This window comes from Nannospalax galili, unplaced genomic scaffold (assembly GCF_000622305.1).
Source record: "Nannospalax galili isolate Female #2095 unplaced genomic scaffold, S.galili_v1.0 scaffold136, whole genome shotgun sequence".
Taxonomy (NCBI): Eukaryota; Metazoa; Chordata; class Mammalia; order Rodentia; family Spalacidae; genus Nannospalax; species Nannospalax galili.
The window spans coordinates 8044438-8066602 of record NW_008340872.1 but is presented as its reverse complement, the minus strand read 5'-3'; the positions used below and the strand labels follow the sequence as shown (position 1 = coordinate 8066602).

Genomic DNA, 22165 nt, shown 5'->3' with positions numbered 1-22165 from the left:
TGGGAGCATGGAGGAAATGTTTCCTCTGAGTTGACCCTCTTGTAGACTGGACACTGGTTCAAGTACATCTGGTGGGGTCTCCATGGCCTCCGTGAACAAGAGGACAGGTGACTCACCAAAGTTACAGGACATTTCGAGAGATGCTCCATAGCCCCTATAACTTATTTGACCTTGGAGGGCAAGGAACAAAAACTTGTCCCTTTAAGTCCCTCTGACCAGATTAATATAGGCCTTAGAGTCTGGCTATTAAACATCCAACAATGTTAGCTACACCAATCTGGTACTTTTAATTACCATGTGCTATGTAGATAGAGCTTGGGCAACATCCTTAAATAAATCTTGACTAGACATCCTTAGACTAGTTGACTAAGATATGACCTTAGAAATTTTAAGGTTGTCTATACATTATCCTTGTCTCATTCTTGTTATATTGTAACAACCCTACACAGACCTTCATCACCTGCCCAGCTCTCTCATTTCTCTGCCAATTCTGGAAATATCCAGCCATCATAATTTTCATACATAAATCTCTCTTAAAAAATATCTCCATTCTCATATCCTTCCAACACCCTCCAATTTTCCATTTTCTTTTTGTAATAACCATGAGACACAATAACATTAACAAACAAATTTTTCATCTATTGTGAGAATTCTTTTCCTAGGGATACTAAGCAATGTTTTTTTCCCCTTTTTAGATTGTAGTATCAAACCAATTTTAAAGTTTTTCTGCAGAACCAGTGAATTTACTGAGCTTACAGAGATGACTGAGGGGTTGCTGAGGTATATGAGTGACCTGAGAGTATTTACATTGGAAAGCCTTAACCCAGCATGGATCAAGCCTTCTCTTCCTAGCCTTTTCCAGATAATACACTTTAGTCTTCCCCAAGTCCCAGAAGACCATGTAATTAGGGTCAAATTACATACAGTTGGCTGGGAAGGGTGGCTGGATACTCAGGTGAGGGTCCAATGACCCTGTTTATCCCTCCTCCTTCAATTAAAGACTATGATAGTCAAGTCAACAAGTTCAATTGTGATGATTTTTTGTTAGTGGACACAGCTGAAGTCATGAAGATGGTAATTGTTTGACTGAGAAGAAAGTAGTGTGTAGCATCATCTTATTAAAAGAACATGGAATCTAAATTATACACATAAGATAATGTAATAAGTTAATATTACCCATGTACATATTATGTTTTATAAGTTTCTAGGTAAATCTTTTGCCTTATGAAGTTTAGAGAATGGTCTACCAAAACCTTGCTTTTAGGTGGAAAAAAGCAATTGGTGTATAGTTAAACATTATTAAACTGATGTTTACAACCTCCAGCATAATCAATTAAGGAAAACTGTGCTATAACCCTGTTTAGACTTTATAACTGTTGGAGTGGAAGAGATGGGAGGGGTGTCCTGTCCATGAGGGGACAGAGGGGCAGGGGTATCAGAGGCAGGGGTCTGGAATCAAAGTAGAAGTTAGATACAGGAGGGATAAATGGGTTATTTGAGCTAGAAGCCAGAATAGGGGAGACAAGGGAATATTTGACAAGGAGGTGTTTAAGGTTTTGGATTTCCTTAAGTAGAGGAGAGTTAATGGAAGGAGAGTGGGTGATGGACTTAGAGAAGTGCTGGAGAGGGGGAAGGTCATGGTATGGAGAGGGAGTTCAAGTTGGAGAAAGGAGGAGAGATGGGTTGGGCCCTGGAATGGGAGGCAAGGGAGAGTATAGCAAGGGGAGAGCATGGGGAGGACTTGGCTATGCCTCAGGCTGGGGAGCAGGAGGAGGTTGGGGATGGGTCCTACTTAGGGGTAGTTCATTGGCTATGGTAGGAATCAAAAGCTGAGGTGGAGGCCCCTCTGGTGGGTTGGGATCCCATGAAACTGTTTTAGCCAGAAGAACCTGATGGGAAGAATATGGGACCCAGAGGGAGGGATTATCACAGAGATCAAAGGAAGCTTGGATGTATGGTAATTTGGGCCGTTTGCCTTTACAATGGCAGCAATTTTCTAAATCTCTCAAAACATTGAAGTTTAAGGTTCCAGTGTCTGGCCAAACAGAGTTATTATCTAACTCATACTGAGGCCAGGCAGTGGTGCACAGGAATTTCAAGCATTTTGGCCTGATTGTATCTGAAAGTCCTAGTTGTTTTAAGGATTTAAGAAGACAAGCAAGAGGTATGAGACCCTGAGACTTTGAGTGGGTGGTTCCCATAGTGACAGATTAAGTACAGAGTGAAGAAGAAATAGAGAAAGAACTGAGCAAGCAGGTAGGAGGTAGAAACAGAACCAAGCAGACAGGAGACAAAGAAAATTCTCTCTCCATAGGGAGTGGAAGCAGGATCATGAGTCTGGGCAGGAAAGCGCAGTGGATGAGGAAGAGAGACAGGGAGGGAGTAGGAGGGAAAGGGGTTTGGCATCGGTCATGCAAAATGAGAACGAGGAGAACCAGGCATCAAAACGAAGTGTCCTTTTTTGTTGCATGGGTTCGAGTTATTATTTTTGAGTTATTTCCAAGTCCCAGAAGGTGGCATCCCGCAGTTAGATCATCAGGGAGAGGAAAGGCGAGATCCTGTCCTGGACAGGAAGTAGTGCATGTTCCTATCTCTGGAAATAGCATCTTATGGCCAGAGAAAGGAAAGGGGTTTTCCGACACACGGGTGATTTTGAGGCAAGTGAGAGGAACAGAAAACCCTGCAATGAGAGTGTGGTGTGACCAGCCAGCAGATGGAGACAAAGTACAAGGAATGGGATGGGAGAAAAGTGGAAAAAATGCGGTGAGCCAGAAGGGAGGGAAGTTTGTGGAACAAGGTGATCCTGAGGTTTATTTAGTAGAGGCTGAGGGAAGATGAGCCCCAGAAGGGTGGTGGGTTAGTAGAGGTTTGGTAGAGCCCCAGAAGGGCAGTGGTGAGAGAGGGGGGGAGGGAGAGAGAGAGAGAGAGATAGGGAGAGAGGTACTTAAAATTAACATATATTTTAGTACCAGGAACCATGTTGTAGATTAAAGAGAAAATATTTTGGCCTGAAAAAAGTATTTTGGTCTTAATTTAACATTTTTAGTTTGTACAAGATTTTACTTAAAAATTAATATGATACCAAGTAAATTAATTTTAAGAAGCACAAATTTATGTTGACTGTATATACATATTTAATTATATAGTCTTTGTTGAGAATGTGGTTGGCTTATCATTTTTAAACCAAAACACATTTGAAGTAGACAAACAAAATGAATACATGTTAAAACACCATGAAAGTAAACTAAAAACAAAAATGCTATTTCACAAATAGGATTTTACCCAACCAGTTTAGATGTCATTTTGTATAGGTAATTAGTGGCCTAAAGAAAGAGTTAAGTTTCCATATAGATTTGAGGTAGCATCTTTTCCTTTTTAAGAGCTAAATAACTGAAGGAAGATAATAAAACCTTATAGGAGACAGGAAAGACAAAAGGACACATTAACAGATTAGGATGAGAATAAATAAACATAAATCAGAGGAGATAAGAAGGATAAAAGGAAACATTAACAGATTAGGTTAATAAATAAAATGTAAATAGTACTGAAAATAATTCCATTAGCTAGTTTTATTATAGTCAGTAATACCCTCTGTTGAAATTAATTTACACCTTAGCAGTTCTCAACTGCATAGTGCCTTTACTCTTAGGCTGTTTTGTTGTTCTCCTCCTTGTCATAGGGTCAAAGGGGCCAGCTTGAACCTGGAAAAGTCTTGGAGAACACATTTTGAGATAATAGGCTTGAGTCTGAAGTGGGAAGGCCAATCCCATCTTCAGAGTCAGCATCTCAGTGAGCTCAAACAGCACGTGACAATTTACCAATATAATTAATATTACTCTGACATTATAACTAGAAAGAACTCAGGGAATGATGGGGCAGGAACATAAGCATACAGTATCTGAGTATCAGAGAGGGAAATAACTCTATTTAAGGGAAAAACAGGCTTAGAATCATAAGGTAGAAAGGGAAAGAGTTAAGACCAGTAGAGATGGCATCTCAAGCCTCTCATTCAAGTAGACTATTACTTTTTACCTCTCATTGTTGTAACTATGTGTTGGTAGTAGCTTGTCTCTTGTAATGTTTTGGCCCTGGAGTACAGCAAATTTTCATGTGCTTCACAGGTCTAGTCATCACAAAGTGTCAGCTCCCTTTGTACCTTGAAGGCAAATGGCTAGAAAAGCTTTAAGTTCCCTTTAGAGACTAACAAATATGCTATGTAAAACAGTAAGAATTTAAAATAGTCATTTTTAGAAATTAGTAAATACCATATAAAAGATGTTAAAATCCAAAATAATTCCTTTAATATTACCAGATAAAGATGTCATGCAAACAATGTCAAAATCTAAAAATAATTCCTTTTAAAAAATCCATAAATATGTCAAACAGTATAAAAACTTAAAACAGCATCTTTAAAAAACAGTAGCTCTTGGGTAAGTCAATAGCGCAGCTCTCCGCGCCGGGACTCCCTAAGCGACATTCACCCTTCCATCCCTCACCTCGCCGTTCTATACTCCTAGTTTGGGCCCTGCGCCATTCCTAGTCTCGGGGCCCCAGACACCTGGGGAACCAATACTGCTTCCTGACCCTTCTCACCCAGAGAAACTCAGTCCCTTTCTTGGGCTCCAGGAGCACCACTTCTGGTCCTGGCCCCGCCCTCACCTCTCTCTGCTTCCCTGGGCCTGCACCACCGGCTAAATCTCCTAGAAAAAAAAAAAACACACTCTCTCTCTCTCTCTCTCTCTCTCTCTCTATATATATATATATATATATATATATATATATATATATATATCCCAAATAGAGAAGCAAGTCAAAGGAATCTATGTTTCTCACCAACCAGTGTAACCATGAATGGGAAGCCAAGTTCTCAGGATTTCTTAGTTTCTAGACAGAAGCTATGCTGGAAAAGAAACTCATGAGGGCAGCAGAAGGAACAGGGCATGTGAATCAGTGTTCCTTGGTCTGAAAGCATATGACTCGCCTGAGCAGTGCCTGTGACCTTTTATATATAGTAAGATTTAAAATGGTTAGGTGTAGTTAGAAAAGTAGGCACCTGAGAACCAGTTGCTTGATGCTCAAGAGGGCCTAAGATCAAAGTTTGAGCCCCTTTGCCTGAGAAAAAGTTTGGGAGAAAAAAAGGCTTTTAAAACGTTTTTTGTTTGTCTATGGGGCAAGCCGCCTGAAATTGTTTAAATGATCCTGCAAAGTTGCCCAGCTGGTTTAGGCTAGTTGGGTCAAAATGGGGAGAAAGGTTCCCTAAAGGGTTTTTAGCCAAATTTATAAGAGAATTTAAGAATGGGCCCAGCTGGAAACATCATTTCATTAGAATGTTAAAAAAATCCCCAGGGCAGGGGAGCTGGCAATCTTGGCAGCTGATTGGAGGGGATGGAAAAAAAAAAAAAAGCCTTGGGTCATGCAGGTTTAAAGCCAGCATGGGAGGTCAGACAGTTGGCGGGCTTTAGTATGGGAGGGGGAGAGAGAGGAGAAGGATACAGAGCATTTGTATGTGTTGGACTGAATGGTATCAGAAATCATCCTGAGTAAAGTGAGGAAGATAGGCAGTGGAAGAGGATAAAGACAGGAAAAAGGATGGAAGACAGCAGAGCTTGTAGCCCATGGCAAAGGAGTGGGGAGGGGCAAGATGCCGTGGTGAGTGGCCAGTGGGGGAACTGAGATAGGGAACGGATGAAGCAGGTCCATCACAGAGACCACAGTGCTGTCCAGGAGTGGTGAAAATAAATGGGAAAAGAGATCAAAAGAAGACACAGGCAAGGCAGAGTGTTTCCCAGTGAGGAGAGCCAGAAAGAGGTGAGAGCAAAGCAGAGGGCTGGGGAGAGGGGAGAGAGAGAAGTGTACCTGAGAGCCGAGTTAGTGGCATTGGAGAAGTCCAGGCGGGTCCCTTGAAGTAAGAACCGGGTTTTGGCAACCATCTGATAGGTAAAAAGTTGGCAGAGAATGAGCGAATGGAGGAGGAGGAGGCACCAGGACACAGATAAAACTCCATCAAAATAGGGTTTATTAGCAAAAGAACACATGGGACAGATTCCCTTCTGGGCAGGGGAAATCTCTGCCAGGGTCTTGAGCTGGGATCTTTCAAAAAAGGAGGCTTCTGCCTCCTGAAGGAGGTGGGAAGATGCATTTTTTAAAAGTTGGGTGGGGGGGAAGTGGGAGAGTGGGACTGTTAAAACCCGTCCTCTTTAGAGATCAAAGGGGAAGCCTGCTGTGTTGGCCAAACAGTGGAGAAAAGTCTGCTTCTCTTGACTTCAAAGACCAGGGCGCTTATCAGCTCAGTTCCCTTTTCCCAAGAGCATGAGAAGTCCTTGGGGCCCTGTTGGTGAGGGGTGGGGCCATCTGAACCTTAACAGGAAGGAGGCTCCAATCAAGTCTCTGGGGAGCAGAGCAAGGAAACACCTTGCTTTTCACGTTATTCCTCCCCCAACTCAGAGTGATTAATGGTGCATGCCACTTCCTTTAAACAGTGGTTCTCAATTGGGGTGGGGGGGTTCGCCTCTCCCTCCCAACCCCCCAACCTGAAAAAAAATCTAGAGGAATTTTTGGTTGTGTGGCCAGGTGCTAAGGAGGTTGTTCCCAGCACCTAGGGAGCAAAAGCCAAGGATACTGGTAAGTCTCCTGCAATGCTAATGTACAGGGCAGAAGTGCCAGGCCCAAATTGCTGTTCGTATCAACATTAGCAAACCCTGGTTTAGAGTCAATCTCACTTTCTCCTAAAAGGGTCCAATGTTGTCCTTTGGTCATCCCTCTGCCTCCTCAAATGGCAGTACATGTGTTTTCCTGAGGACCATGATAGAGACTTTTTTTCTAGAGCAAAGAAACATCTGTTCTGACAATGAATCCATGTGTCAGTCTCTTGGAACGTAAAGAAATTCCTATATTTTAAGATTCATTTCCACAAGTTTTTAAAAGTTTCTTTACTTAACACACTTCCATTCTCTCTTGTCTCTATAAGCAAAACCTTTTTCATGTTCTTGCTTAGGATGGGGCCATCTGATGATCCATAACAGACCCCAAGGTTATTGGCCTTCACTGTTGAGTTCTATCATGCTGTATCACAAGTTCTACTTCAAAGTGAGCTTCCTGTAGTCACATTCCCCTGTTCCATATCATGTGACACTGAATGAGTGATAGACTTGATGGCCAAAAGGTTCAAGGCAGGACCACATTATACCTCATCATAAATACTGAGTTCTTTGAGTCATCTATTTATAAGATAGTTTCTGTAGCTTCATGTGCTGGAGTTTAATTATGATTTGCTAATGGATGACCACAAATATGCCTATCTAAATAGATCCTAGAGAGGAGACAGCAAACATTTTGACAGTTTTTATTGGCTATCTACATAATGGCTTATCAAGTACATGAAGCTAATTTAGAAACCTATCAGCTGAGGCTTTTTGGCCTGTGATAAAGAAGAAATTATTATTGACATTCTCTAATGCAGCGAGATTGGACTAGATAATCTTGACCCTTGTAGTTATAAAATCAGTGATTCTGTGATTTATTATCTTCACTAATCAAAAGTAACAAGAGATGGATTCAGGACATTAAATCTAGTCAGATAAAGTCAGGAAAATAGCTATTGTTAGACCCAGTACTATCAACTGCCACACGAGGAGTTGAAAGCAGAGCTGTACCTCTACCTGTTTACCTGACACAGGTCATTTCAAAGGGGGAAAAATGCAACCAGTCCAGGGATGGATGATCTGATGGTTGGAGGATTTACAGTAGCTCTCTCTTTTTGAATCCCAGATAGGTTTGCTCATTAATTTATTTAAGATAGTCACAAGAGGACTTTTACTAATCAATATTTAATTATCGGCATGTTCTGCTTTAACTGTGCTCAGGGACGCAGAGCCCTAACCATTTAATCAGCAGGACAGACTTGATTTCTGTCTTTTCTTATTAGCTGTGTGCCTTTTTTAAATTAAGTGGACCACTTTGAGTTTCATTTACTTTCTTTTAAGATATAAATTACCTTTCTCTGAAGTACATTTTTCTTCAGTTATTCACTCATGAAGTATTTATCAGGAGCCTGTTCTATTTTAAACATCTCGGATGTCCGGAGGTCAGTGAGAGCCCAAGAACGTAGTGTGTGTGCAGGCCTGTGCTCCACATGCTCCCTTGGCCCTGCTGTCCTCTTCCTTCCCAATGGCCGAGTTTTGCTCAGCGGATACCAAATTGGGTGTTCAAGGGAGTCTCAGGTGTAGGAAGAGAATGTTAGAATTTCTGTTTTGACTTTCTTTATTTTGATGGTTTCATATTTATAGAAAAGTCTCAAAGGAAGTATTAAAAACTCTCGTGTCTTTTACTGAATTTACTAATTATTAAAAATCCCTAATTGTTCTTTATTCTTCCTTAACAATGAAGGTTTTTTTTTTCCCTTGGTTACTTATGGAGATACATACATGCATCCATCAGTCTATCTGTATATATGTACATACACACAGCATCTATTGTCCCAAATACTTTAGTAGGTTCTCAGAACAAGGATACTCAAGGAACAAGGAAAAAGAAAGTTATCAGCAGTGCAGCAGTTTATCTAATTCATAGAACATATTCAAACTGCATCAATTTCTGGGCGTGGTGGCACACACCTTTAGTCCCAGCACTTGGGAGGCAGAGGCAGGCAGATCTCTGTGAGTTCAAGGCCAGCCTGGTCTACATAGCGAGTTCTAGGCCAGCTGGAGCTACAGGGAGACACTATCTCAAAAAGATCAAACTTCATCATTTTCCCATTAATACCTTAAAAGCTATTTCAAAGCTATTTGTTTTCCAGTCTAGAACAGCACATTGGTTTTCACTGTGATTTCTCTTTGGTTGTTAAAAATATGGAACATTTTACAATCTTTTAAAAGCTATAGACTGGCAATTTTGTGTTGTTTAATATTTCTCATGCTTAGATGTAGACTGTGCACTTTCGACAGGCATGCCGCAGACGTGATGCTTCCTTTGTCACAGAGCATGGGGTACCTACTTATCTGCACAGTACTGATGTCAGTGTTGTTCAGTTGCTGGAAGCAGCCTTCCAGTTTCTCCATACTGCCTCCCTTTGCAATTCATAAGTATTTTGTGGCAATAGAGTCTGAGAATGCATAAATGTTTTGTTCCTCATTAGACTTTTATCCACTGGTTTTAGTGTCCAGTCTTTTCTCATTACATATCTTTATTTGGTTATGCTTTACAATGTGCATAATGCATTAACACATAATTCATGAATAAATATACATGTGTTGCAATAGTCTGGTTTTGTGTCCAAAGGTTTTTTTTTTTTTAACTAATGGTAATTTTTCTTTTTAGTTTTTAAGATAGGTTCTCTTGCTGGGTGCGCTGGTGCATGCGTTAATCCCAGCACTCAGAAGGCAGAGGCAGACAGATTTCTGTGAGATCAAAGCCAGCCTGGTTTATATAGTGATTTCCAGGCCAGCTATGGCTCCAGGGGACCCTGTATTAAAAATGCCTCCCAATAGAGTCTCTCTATGTAACCCAGGCTGGCCTCTAGCTCCTGCCTGAGTCTCCCAAGAGCTGGGATTATAAATACATACCCCCCCCCCCGCAACCTCTTAACTAAACACTCAAAACTGTTTGGAGATCTAAATGAATGAGACGGTCAGGTCATTTCCCAGTTACGGATTCCTAGGACATTACAGGTTGGATTTGCTCCCAGTGACCCTGGACTTACTTCCAAGATAAATGTGACTATTATTATTTTCCAGAAATGTAAGCTTTTTATTCTTCTCTTTATCTGTCATTTATCAGGTCAGTGCAAGAAGGAAGAGAAGAAACTCTTAGGAAAGTGGCCACAATTAGTGATGACTACATGTCAAAAAGACAATATACGTACATGCTACACCCTAAAGTTAGGCTGTTACTACTTTGAACAGGTCTTTAAGTTTCCTGAGAACACACCCACAGAACCTCAGGGGCTTTGGATGGGGGAGGAAGAACCCACAAATGACCAAAGCTTGGACTGAAGCAGGCATCAGTGTGCCCCAATCTTTGGTCATCTCAGTATGACTTCCACAAAACATTCCATACTTGTGCTATTATTTACTCAACACTCTTCTCTGTCAGCTCTAAATAGATATTTTATCTGAAAATTGCATTCTCTTAGGTATAAGGTGTGGTGGTGTGTGTTGTGTGTGTGTGTGTATGTGTGTGTATGTTTGTGTGTGTGTATTTACACACACGTGGAAACCAGAGGTCAACCTCAGGTATTGTTTGTTCAGAATGGCCACCCACCTTCTTTTATGAGATTTAGCCTCTCAATGGAACCTGGGACTCCCCAGTTCAGCTGGCTGACCAGTGAGTCCTAGGTTCCTTCTGTCTTTATCTCCCCAGTCCTGAAATACCAAGTGGGCACTATCATTCCTGGATATAAAAATTTTATTATTTGTTTATTTATTTATATTTTATGTATATAAGTGTTTTGCTTGTATGTATGTAAGTGCACCCATGTTCTACAATGTCCAGAGGAAACCAGAAGAGGATTCTGGATCCCCTAGAACTGGGGTTATGGATGGTTGTTAGCTGCCATGTGAGAGCTGGGAGCTGAACCTGGGTCCTCTGCAAGAGCAGCCAGAGCTGTTAACCACTGAACGATCTCTCTAGCCCCATGTCTGGCTTTTTATGTGGGTTCTGGGATACAACTCAGGCCTTCATGTTTGCACAGCAGGCACTTTTCCACCTGAGCTACCTCCTCAGCTCTTGGGTATGGACTCTTTGAAACTGTGGATTTGATGTATTGGTTCATATTTTAAAATACATATTATTATAAAATATGCATGTGAAATGGAACTTCCCGGGCACTCTCTGTTGTTACCCAGTGTTCACATTGGCAGTGCAGAATCTTTCCTTTAGGAAAACCACATAGAAAAGTATGTATCTAAGCACATTTATCAACTGTTCTTCACCTTGAGAAGAGGAAGAAACGTGAGAAAGAGGAGAATTCAGCCAGATGATGTAGTCTGGTTTAGGATTAACTGACCCACATAGGGGTGTAGACCCAGTATTCTTTTGAGTTCTCCTGTTCATCAGACCCAAGCATGAGCTGTGAAAGCTTTTCACTATGTTTACATCAACAAATTTTTTACCAATATTACTGAGAACTGAGTTTATTTAGGATGTTGTTACTTAAAAATTTTTTATTATTTTTATGTGTATGTGTGTATTACCTGCGTGTAGGTAAGTGCACCTGTGCCATGCAATGCCTGTGGAGGACAGAAGAGACTGTTGGATCCCCTAGAACTGGAGTTATGGACAGTTGTTAGCTGCCATGTGGGTGCTGGGATTCAAACCCAGGTGTTCTGCAAGAACAACCAGTGTTCTTAACTGTTGAGCCATCTCTCCAGCCCCAGTGTTGTTACTTTTGATCCTCTCCAGCATCCCCAGCTTACTTCCTCAAGTCTATTGAGCCAGCACCAAATGTAAATATGTCATTTTGTTGATTAGGCTATAGTTCAGTGGCCCTTTTTATCCAGGGGTCCGCAGCCATGATTCAATCAATTGTGTATCAGATGCTGTGCTGTTAGAGTGTGTTTTTATTTTCTACTCACTATTTTCCAAATAGTATACTACAGCATTTTAACACAGCATGTGCTTTGTATTAGGCATTGTAAATAATCTAGAGTTAACACATACAGGAGGATATGATATGGCTAGGTTATATAAAATTGCTATGTTATTTTGAGCATCAGCTGATCTATGGAGGTCCTTGATCTAATCCTTGATGGATACTAAGGGACAATTATATGTACGTGAGGGCTAGAGAAATACATGGAAAATGATATTCTTAGGGTTGAACCCAAGGCCTTGAGCTTGCAGGGTAAATGTCCATCATTGAACTCTAGTCCCAGCTCCTCATGAAGATTTGTAAAACTCAGATACAAGAAGCAAAAGGAGCTAATGAGTTTGGAGGACAAAGATTCAGACAAAGTAGGCCCCTACAAGATAGATGTAGGACCTTAATTTATACATTAACTGATTCTTTTCTTTTTTTCTAAATTAGTAAATTTTGAGAAACTGTTACACTTTTAATTTTTTATTTTTTTGATTTAATTGTCTTTATTTTATATGCATGAGTATTTTGCCTGCAAGGTAAGTGCACCTGTCATGCAGTGCCCAAGGAGGCCAGAGAGGGCATCAGATCCCCTGGATCTGGCACTATGGATGGTTGTTAGCTCCCATGTGGGTGCTAGGAACTGAATCAAATCCAGGTCTTCTGTAAGAGCAGCCAGTGCTCTTAACCACTGAGCCATCTCTCCAGCCCCTTGTTGCAGCTTTTATAACTTTGATTACTTTCTCAGAAATAGTTAAAATTTTATTGCTGTTATGTCTTTTGAACAGTCAGTGCATAATTTGTTACGCTTGAAAAAAAAGATCACTGGCCAGTGAGATGGCTCAGCAGGTAAAAGCATTTGTCATTCAAGTCTGACAACCTGAATTTGATCTCTGGGACCCATGGTAAAAGGACAGAGCCGACATCATTGCAGGCCATGGCACATGTGCACCTGCTCTTACACACACACCACACACACACACACGTGCACGCACACACATGCATACACACAATAATAATAAATAAAAATACTTTAAAATATCACTGTTTTTGGATGATTGAAGAACATCTTGGGTCTTTTGCCTATGTTTAGCATATTGGATATGTCTAGAGATGATAGATAAAATAAAGGAACCTAAAACTTGTGAATTTGGAAAAATTAAAATAAAAAGAAAACCAATATTTGGGCAAGGCAGCTCACAACTTTAACCTCAGCACTTGGGAAGCTGAGGAAGGAGGATTGCTGCACGTTCAAGGTCAGTCTGGGCTACATAATGAGGTCCAGGTCAACTTAGGTGTACAGAGTGAGACCCTGTCTCACCCACTATGGATGGGAGTGTAAACAAGTGTAGCCACTATGCAAATCAGGTTTCTCAAAAAACTGGAATTAGGGGGCTGGAGAGACGGCTCAGCGGCTAAGACCACTGGCTGCTCTTGCAGAGGACCTGGATTTGATTCTTAGCCACTGGTGGTTTACAACTGTTAACAACTGTCCAGGTCTGGGGGATCTGGTGCCCTCTTCTGGCCTCCTCTGGCATTGCATGACACTGGTACACTTATATACACATGGGAAATACACACATAAATAAAAATATTAAATAAATATTTAAAAACCTAAAATTCGAACTACCCTATGACCCACCTATACCATTCCTGGGCATGTACCCAAGGAATCTACATTCTACTATAGAAATACTGTGCATCCATGTCTATCACTGCTCTTTTTACAGTAGTAAGGGAATGAAATTCACTTAGATATCTGTCTGTTGATGAATGGATAACAAAAATATGGTACATATACAGAGTGGAATTTTATTCAGCCATAAAGAAAACAAAATAGGGGCTGGAGAGATGGCTCGGCTGTTAAGAACAGTGACTGCTCTTGCAGAGGACCCAGGTTTGATTCCCAGCACCCACATGGCGGCTAAGAACCATCCTTAACTCCAGTTCCAGGGGCAGACCTCTGTGGCATTGCACGACACGGGTGCACTCACATACATGCAGGCAATACACTCATACATATAAAATAAAAATAATAAAAATATTAAAAAAGAAAACAAAATAATGAAAATATCATGAAAATGAATGGAACTGGACAGCATTAAGTGAGGTAACCCAGGTTCAAAAGATAAATACTGAATGCCGTCCCTCACAGGAGATCCTAACCTCTGAGAAGTACGTTATCCAGTTGGAATTAAATGTGGGTAAAGCCCGGGAAACTAGAAAAGGGTCCATGAGATAGAAAGAAGAGGCTTTAAAAGAGAGATGGGGAAGACAACAGAACAATGTGGAAGGGGGAATGATGGAGCCAAAGGGAACAGAGGGGGAAAAGTGGGCAGGAGATGGAGATGAGGGGGCTGTGTGTGTAGGGAATTAATCACAGTGAAATGTGTATGAAAAGCCCATATGGAAACCTTTAAAAAGCTAATTTTTAAAAATACTTTAAAAAGAAACAGAGAAAGAAAATATAACGGTATGCCATGGGAGGCTAGAAGAGCTAGGCAAACAGTTCGAAAACAGAACAGAGCAGCGCTCTGACCCCGCTGTGCTGCTGTGGAGTCGCTTGGTTTGTTTGCACTGAGGCCTGTCCTTCTTGCCCCACACCCTGTATTTCAGAAAGGAGCTCATTGCCAAACTGGACCAGGCAGAAAAGGAGAAGGCAGATGCTGCTCAGCTGGTTCGGGAATTCGAGGCTCTGACGGAGGAGAATCGGACACTGAAGATGGCGCAGTCGCAGTGTGTGGAACAACTGGAAAAGCTTAGAATCCAGTATCAGAAGAGGCAGGGGTCCTCCTAACCAGAACCAGACGTGATTAAATGTGAGCATAAGACGTCGGCGACTGCTGTGCGTCAAAAAGATTTGTATTTTAAAGGGCTAGACTGTATTTTAAAGAATCTATTGCTTCTCTTTATCACCCACATGGCTAATGTCTAGGGTTTTACTGCTGCCTAGATTCTAGCTTGAGAAAGGGATATTTTATTTTAAGTGAGATCGTTAATGCAAAGTTATTACCAGTATATATTTTCAGAGATCAGAGTTCTCATCCAAAGATATATCTATATCTGTATCTAGATATAGATATAGATATATCTATATATTTCTTATTTAGGAAGATATGATCACATTATGCTTTAGAGTAGAAAGTAATAAAATCAGAATGTCGACTGACCCCACTGAGAACCATGAGCCATAAAACAAAGCAGTAAGATGCTCACTGTAGCTTCGTAGTTTCACATCCGCATTTTAAAATCTCATGCCTTTCATATTTCAAGTCTGCTCAACTACAAACCATAGAAACTTCTCTGCACATATTTCTGTTCAATAGAGTCAGATGCAGTTTTTCAGTGATTGGTCGTCTTAAGAATAAATGGTTGCATATCATAAAAGCTTTCTCATGAACATATTAGCAGAGATCATGTCTGTGTCGAAGGCTCATTTGCCAGTGCTGACTTGCTGTTGTAATAAAGAATCACCCGAGGCTGTGCTTCCTTCGCTCGGTGTTAACACACAGTAAATATCTTTGCCCTGGCTTTGTGCATCCTGGAGATATGGGTATGGGGGAAGAGGAAAGGTATCATTTGGGTATTAGTTTGATGAGTTCCCATAAAACATCGTGAAATTATATAACTATTATGTTGATTTGGATTGATGAGATGTTTTAGATCAGTAAGAATGAATAGAAATATGTGAGTAAATTAAGAATTAAAATGGTTTTCCTTTTGTTCCAGTTCTCACATTTTCCCACATTATCTTTTTTCTTTGTCCATTTCTAGTCATGTAACTCCTTTTTCATTAAACATGGATCAAAAGTGTGACCTTGTGTTTGGCTTCTTTCCTAACCCCCTTAATGCTAGAAGTTGGGAGTGCCTAGTCCCGCTTAGAATTTATTCTTAGCTGTGTTCTCTACAAAAAGAAGTGAAATCCCTTTTCTTGGAAAGACTTCGATTTCTTCTCTAAATTAACTGAGAGCTCGAAAACTGATTATGAGGTATTAAGATGACTTTAGACATTGATAGTAGTTCTTAACTGGGAAAGCTGTTCCCTCAAAAGGGTATTGTTATAATGTCTAAAGATCTTTTGCTTTTAAAAATTAAATTATATTTATTTATTGTGCATGTGTGTGTGTGTGTGTGTGTATGTGTGTATGTGAGTGTGTGCACACAGGTCTGAGGACAACTTGTAGGAGTGAGTTCTCTTCTTCCACTGTGTGTATTGTGCAGATCCCCAGGATCCAGTTCAGGTGTCTGGATTGGTAGTAAGCACCCTTACCTGCTGAGCCACTCACTGACCTGAGAGAAATTTTCCTTGGTTGTCACAAGTAGGGTAGAGGGCACTAGTGGTATCTGGAGGTCAAAGTCCAAGAATGACACTAAGCACCTGACCATTGACAGGGCAGTCTTTCCCAACAAGGAACTAGTATTCTCTCCTGGTGAATCAATCACTGAGCAGCTTGGGCAATGCCTAGGGGAGACACAATGCAAGCCACAGGCTTCTTATATGATACAGGATCTGTGAGGTCTTTAAGAATCCACAGTGTCCCCACTTCAGAAATGAAGCTTTTCTGCATATCTCAAAGTTTTCAGTGTTAGCAGACCCTATTTACCTTTTGCTGCTTTAACTGAGAGCTTAGAAATACTAGCAGGAAGGAGAGACCATGTGCTAAGTTTACAAAAGTCCAGGGCTAATGGCATGGCAGGAAGGAGAGTGTTTTACTAAGCTTTAAATACAAGAGTTGCATCCTTTCACTGATCTTCTGAAGAGAGTTACACACACTTGTAGAGTTCAAGCAGTTATGACCTTTTGTAGTAAATGAGGGACAGGGAGATAGAGTTCTAAAACCTTCTCTCTGCCTGAACGAAAATAAGAGCAGGGTGAAAATGTCTGACCACCACCAAGTTATGCCCTGGAACCACTGTGCAAATAACATCCATATCTTTCTTAGTCCCAATCAGAGCTTTTTAAAGAATTCATTTTTATTTGTATGAGTGTTTTGCCTGCATGTGTATAAGTATGTATATGCATTGCTCACAGAGGCCAGAAGAGGGTGTTGGAGCCTCTGGAACCAGAGTTACAGCCCTGTGGGTACTGGTAACTAAAACTGGGTCCTCTGCAAGAGCAACCAGTGCTCTTAACCACCGAGCCATTTCTCCAACCCTTGCTACATGTTTCTAAAATATACACATTTGTTCCTCAAAAGTAATCTTTCCCCTGAATATATATGTGTTTTCAGCAGATTCTAATTTATTAAAATATGAAAATATCTATTTTATTTAAAGGCAGAGTTTCTTACTATCTCTCTCATCTTTCATCCACTGGACAACATCCCAATAATCATATTTACCACTCTATATTACCCATATAATACAGATCCCTAAGGATTTACCATCTTCAGAGCTACAGGGGACAGGGCTATGGTGTAGTGCTTGCCTAACATGTATGAGACCTTGGATTCAATCCCTAGCACCACAAAAAAACCCCAAGAATTTAGACCATTCTTGGTATTAACAATATAGTTAATTCTATATGGAACATTAAAAATAAATACAGACGCATTATTAGTATACAGAGTATTAATGTGACATGCTTGCCTCAGAGCTAGAATTATGGAAAAATGCAAGTCTTTTATATTTTAAAATTACCCCAGTAGAGGAGCTGATATCTGCGGGCCCTTTAGCGTGTATAGACATGGAAAGAAGGCAGTCAAATATGGCTAGCAGCCAAATCTATTGGTATTGGCAGAGCATGTTTCTCTAACTTTTTCTAAGCCAGAGTGGGCATGGGGGTATTATCAATCCAGTACAAACAAGGAACGGAAATGGATCTGGAATTCAAATGCAATTCATCCAAAACTTATGTACTTACCAAATGCAGCAGCAACAAAGGCTGCCAAAAATGAGTAACATAAAGTTAAATATAACTAGACTGCTTGTAGTATGTCAGATGTATTGCACTAAAGAGAGAACTGGGACTAGGGAACTGGAGAAGGCTTCCAGGAATGGGTAAGGGTCTTAGAGTAGTAGTCATTGAAATGTACCAAAAGATGGGAGGGGTGAGAACTACCTAAGAAGTGGATCCACATCAGATATCCATATGTGATTTAAATATGGACGGTGAAGAAAAATCAGATCCAATAAGCCTCTTCTGTACCAGGTGCTATATAGAGAGTGATTATTCTTTTTGTTGTTGTTTGAGACAGGCTCTCCCTGTACCCACAACTGGCCTGGAACTTGACTAGGTTGGCTATGATCTCACAGAGATCCACCTGCCTCTGCCTCCCCAGTGCTGGGATTAAAAGCGTGTCCCACCGCATCAGGCTCAATTACTCAATTCTTAATGACGTTTGAAATTAGCATATAAAATAATCCATTTCATTATGATACCTTCACACATATGTATCATTGTACATTGCACAGATTTGCTCCACCTGTCCTCCCTCATCCCTCCTAGGCCTCTCTGGCTGGTTCCTTTCTGTGGTGATTTGAATGAGAATGTCCCTGATAGGTTCCAAGTATTTGAGTATTTGGATATTTTGTCCCCAGTTGGTGGTGCTCTTTTGAGAAATTTTAGGAGGTGTGCCTTGCTGGAGGAAGCACAGCCTGGGAGGAGGCTTTTTAAGCCTTGCTCATGCTTTCCCTGCCATTATGGACCATTACCCCTGAAACCGTAAGCTCAGATAAACTCTTCCTTCTAGAAGTTGCCTTGGACATAATATCACAGCAACAGAAAAGGAACCAATTGTCCTTCCTATCCCCAAATAATCCCACTTCTGCTTTCCTATCATCACACACAGATGTATATGGCTATCTGTATAAACAGCCAAACTATTTATACACAGATTCTGCAATTGAGAGAAAACATGTATTTTCTTTTTCTCCTTTCACTACTCTCTGTTGTTGGCTTCACCTCCCTTCAGACACGCTCTCTCTCTCCCTCATAGTCTCCCTTCTATTTCATGACATATATATATCCCACAGGTGGCTATAATTGTACTCATTTCCCCAAACCAGAAAGTTAAGGTTCATACAACGTTCACTAGATCTGCATTGCAAATACAAAGTTCCTTTCCTCCCTCCATCCCTCCCTTCTTCCTTCTTTCCTGCCTTCCCGCCTTCAGTATTATTGCATGCCTACATATTGGCAGGCTCCTAGATGGTGCCAGGGACACAACAGAGTACAGTAGAAATGGGGTCCTAGTCCCAAGCAATTCTTAGTCTAGTAAAGAAGGTAGATGTTTATCTAAGTAATCATGTGGGGAAGTTTAAGAAAGATCTTTAAAAACTTCTCAAAAGGAGATCAAGTCTTCTCCCCATTAGTGTGAGTCTGACTTAAGAGGTGTTTCTGATAAGTAAGCAGGAGCGGTATCAGGACTTGCAAAGGAGGACACATAGTCCTTCCCCCTCTGTCTCTTGGGTCACTCACTCTGCACTTGATGTGCTGCCTCATTGTGGAGTCTCAAGCTGGGAATCAGAGTAAGGAACCGATGCTCTTGGCAACAGCCAAGTAAGCTAAGCACGGAAGAGCCTCCAGCTCCAGGCAGGACCCACAGCTGCGTGAATGTTCGTCAAAGACTGAGCCAGAACAGGTCTGCTAAACTGCTTCCAGTTCCCAATTCTCAGGAATTTTGAGACAATAAATGCTTGTTGTTTGAAGCCACTACATTTTGGGGTGATTGGTTAAGCAGTATAGATAAGGAATATGCCAAATGGGATAAGAGCCAAACAGGAAACAGTTTATGAGTACATGTGAAAGGAAGTCAGGATGAGATGAGGAACCTTTGGTGGCTTGGTAATGAGTAAGAAGAAAAGATCTGAGGGATGAGCCAGAGCCACAGAGGCAAAGAAGGCAGGTGGAGGAAGAAATCCAGACAGCAAAACATAAGCAGAAGCCCTGTCGTACCTACAAGGACTTGAGGGCAGGCCAGTGTGGCTGAGCGTGAACAGGTTCATGATAAAGTCATAGGTCAAGGCAGGAACTCGAAGATTGCACTAAGAATTTTGGCCTTAATCATAAAAGCAAAAGAGACACTACAAAATAATTTAAAGCTTGTTACAAGGGTAACATGTTCTCTGCTGGAATAGCACGTTTTGAGTTTTCTCTTATACTTCATTTTAAGTTACTCAGAGGGTTCTATAGAGTTATCTATACTAGACATATTTTGAGAGAGAGATGGATGATAGAAGGATAGATGATAGATAGAAGATAGATAGATGATAGATAGATAGATAGATGATATATGATAGATAGATAGATAGATAGATAGATGACAGGATAGTTGTTCTTCTTGTAAAGTAATTTTATTATTTTTTAAATATTTTATTTTCAGTTTACTTTTTCTAGTGTGTGCATGCATTGCCTGCATGTACCTAAGTGCATCCATGTTGTGCATCGAATTCCCCTGGAATGGGAGTTATGGATGGTTTTTAGTTGCCCTGTGGTTAGCAATCATCTATAGCTCCAGTTCCAGGAGATCCAATGTCGTCTTCTGACCTCTGAGCCAGCATTGCACAACACGGGTGCACCTACGTACATGCAGCAATGTACTCATACACATAAGGTAAAAATAAAATACATTTTTCTTTTTTAAGTTTCAGGGTGGTCAAGTTCCCAGCAAAGTATTTGTAAGTAATTAGAATTCTTTAAACAACATTTTCACTCACCTTTGTTGTTTTCCACATTATTTATTATTATTTATTTTGGTTTTCTGAGACAGGGCTTCACTCTGTAGTTCCAGGTAGCCTTAAATTCATGACAGTCCTCCGGCTTCATCTTCCCAAGTGCTAAGATTACAGGTGTGCACCAGGGCACCTGGCCTTCCTTTCCTTCCTTTCCCTTCCCTCCCCTTCCCTTCCCTCCTCTCCCCTCCCTTCCCTTCTCTTTCTTTTTGCTAGTAGGGATCCAACCTAGAACCTTGCACATACCAAGCACATACTCTACCACTGAGCTATACCCCAGCCCCAGAATTTGATTTTTTTGTAAAACTCCTGGCAGGCCTGGAGTTCACTGTGCAACCAAAGCTGACCTCATACTCGTGGTAATTCTCCTGCCTCAGCTTCCCAAGTGCTGGGTTTATAGGCTTTCATCTTTGCTATTTTTGAGTGATAGTAATCAGAGCTGGGGACGCAGATGCCATCAAACTTGAGCATCAAACAAGAAGAGTGCACTCAGGTGGTGACTGGCAGCCTGGTCCCTCTGGTGTTCGGAACACACTTCCAGTTCTAACCTTCTGTTTTCATTAGGTGGGACTATATTCTTTTCTTTCTCAGAGATATAAACAAGTTCTCTCTTAAAGACAAGTTTATTTAACTTCAGAGAGTTTTCAGGTACAGTGCCACAGTCACTCATTCATTTTGCTCCAAAACTTTGAACACATCGTGTTCAGCTCTTTCATGCATGCACTGCCCTGTCAGTTCTGAAGACAAATAGATAAAAGACTGCATTTACAAGGGTGGATTACTGAGGCTGTAATCCTGACTGAGAGGGGATCGCCTGAGTCGCCCACGCTGGAACGCAAAGTTTTTCCCTAAGGAACTGAGTTTTCACAAACTTCTCTTGGGTGCTTATGGACTAAGAAGTTTAGGAATGGTATTCTGAGCATAAGTGACTGAGTCAGAGTGTCTGAAGGAGGAACCATATATATATATATAATTTTTTTTTCTACAGCCCAAACAGAACTTCGGGATGGCAGGCTACTCGCCCATATTTTTATCTGTCACCAAACGTGTCTGGGCAGTGGTTGTTCTCCCAGGTCAGAGTCCCGAGAACAGAAAGATAAAGAGATTGTGAGATGAGATACAATTCTATGTGAAACGCCGCCCCCCCCCCGCCGCAGCTCTTTAACTGTCTGCTCACTTCTCATAAATGGAGTAAGTGCTGAACAAGCTGTCTTTCCCCCTAATTCCTGTAAATAAGGATATGACTCACAAGCCCAGCATTCTCCAAAATGCCACAGATACTATAGTGATTTGATTATTCCAACATAGCTGGGAGGAAAGAAAGTGAGAAGTTGGTCTTGGGTAAAATGGGCTGGTTTCTCTTGTTTGTTTTTTCATGTAAATTTGTCTTTAAGTGTTCTGAGGATGTACAACTTCTCAACCTTATCCTAGGGGGATTATTCTTTCTGGAGAGGGATACCATGAACATGGCATTCAGATCCCAGATCCCTGGCAGGAAGCAAGACTCCCCCCACCTCTCCTCACTGAGATCTGCAGGCAAGTGTTCCACTTAAAAATTTTTATTTTTGGATTTTTTAAAAAAATGTGTGTTTTGCATGTAATACCTGCGGAGAACAGAAGAGGGCATTAGATCCCCTGGAACTGGAGTTAAGGACAGTTGTTAGCCACCATGTAGGTGCTGGGAGTTGAACCCAGGTCCTCTGACAGAGCAGCCAGTGCTCTTAACCACTGAGCCATCTCTTCAGTCCCACAAGTGTTCAAATGAGTATTGACTGCACTTAAACACATGGGCCCCCACTTCCAAGCAACAGTTTCCATCTAAATACAGTATTGAAGGTACTGATGATAACACTGGCAGGCACAGTAACCACAATTTATATTCGACCTCCAGAATGGAAATGGTGTTTTTTGATCCCTAGC

At 41.1% G+C, this 22165-nt stretch overlaps 1 protein-coding gene across 6 annotated transcripts in view; it reads left to right on the top strand.

The window, feature by feature from the left end:
- The window catches only part of Map3k7cl (MAP3K7 C-terminal like), a 76245-nt gene extending 54491 nt beyond the window's left edge, over window positions 1-21754 (top strand). For 5 of the 6 annotated variants that reach the window (XM_008836023.3, XM_008836024.3, XM_029564915.1 and 2 more), the window contains one exon: window positions 14189-15385. In XM_008836023.3, the coding sequence (XP_008834245.1) occupies window positions 14189-14369 (181 nt within the window). In that variant the 3' untranslated portion in view covers window positions 14370-15385. Of the gene's footprint in view, window positions 1-14188; window positions 15386-21676 lie in introns of those variants that run through there. The other variant, XM_029564913.1, reaches the window with a different exon arrangement.
- The last annotated feature ends 411 nt before the right edge of the window (window positions 21755-22165 follow it).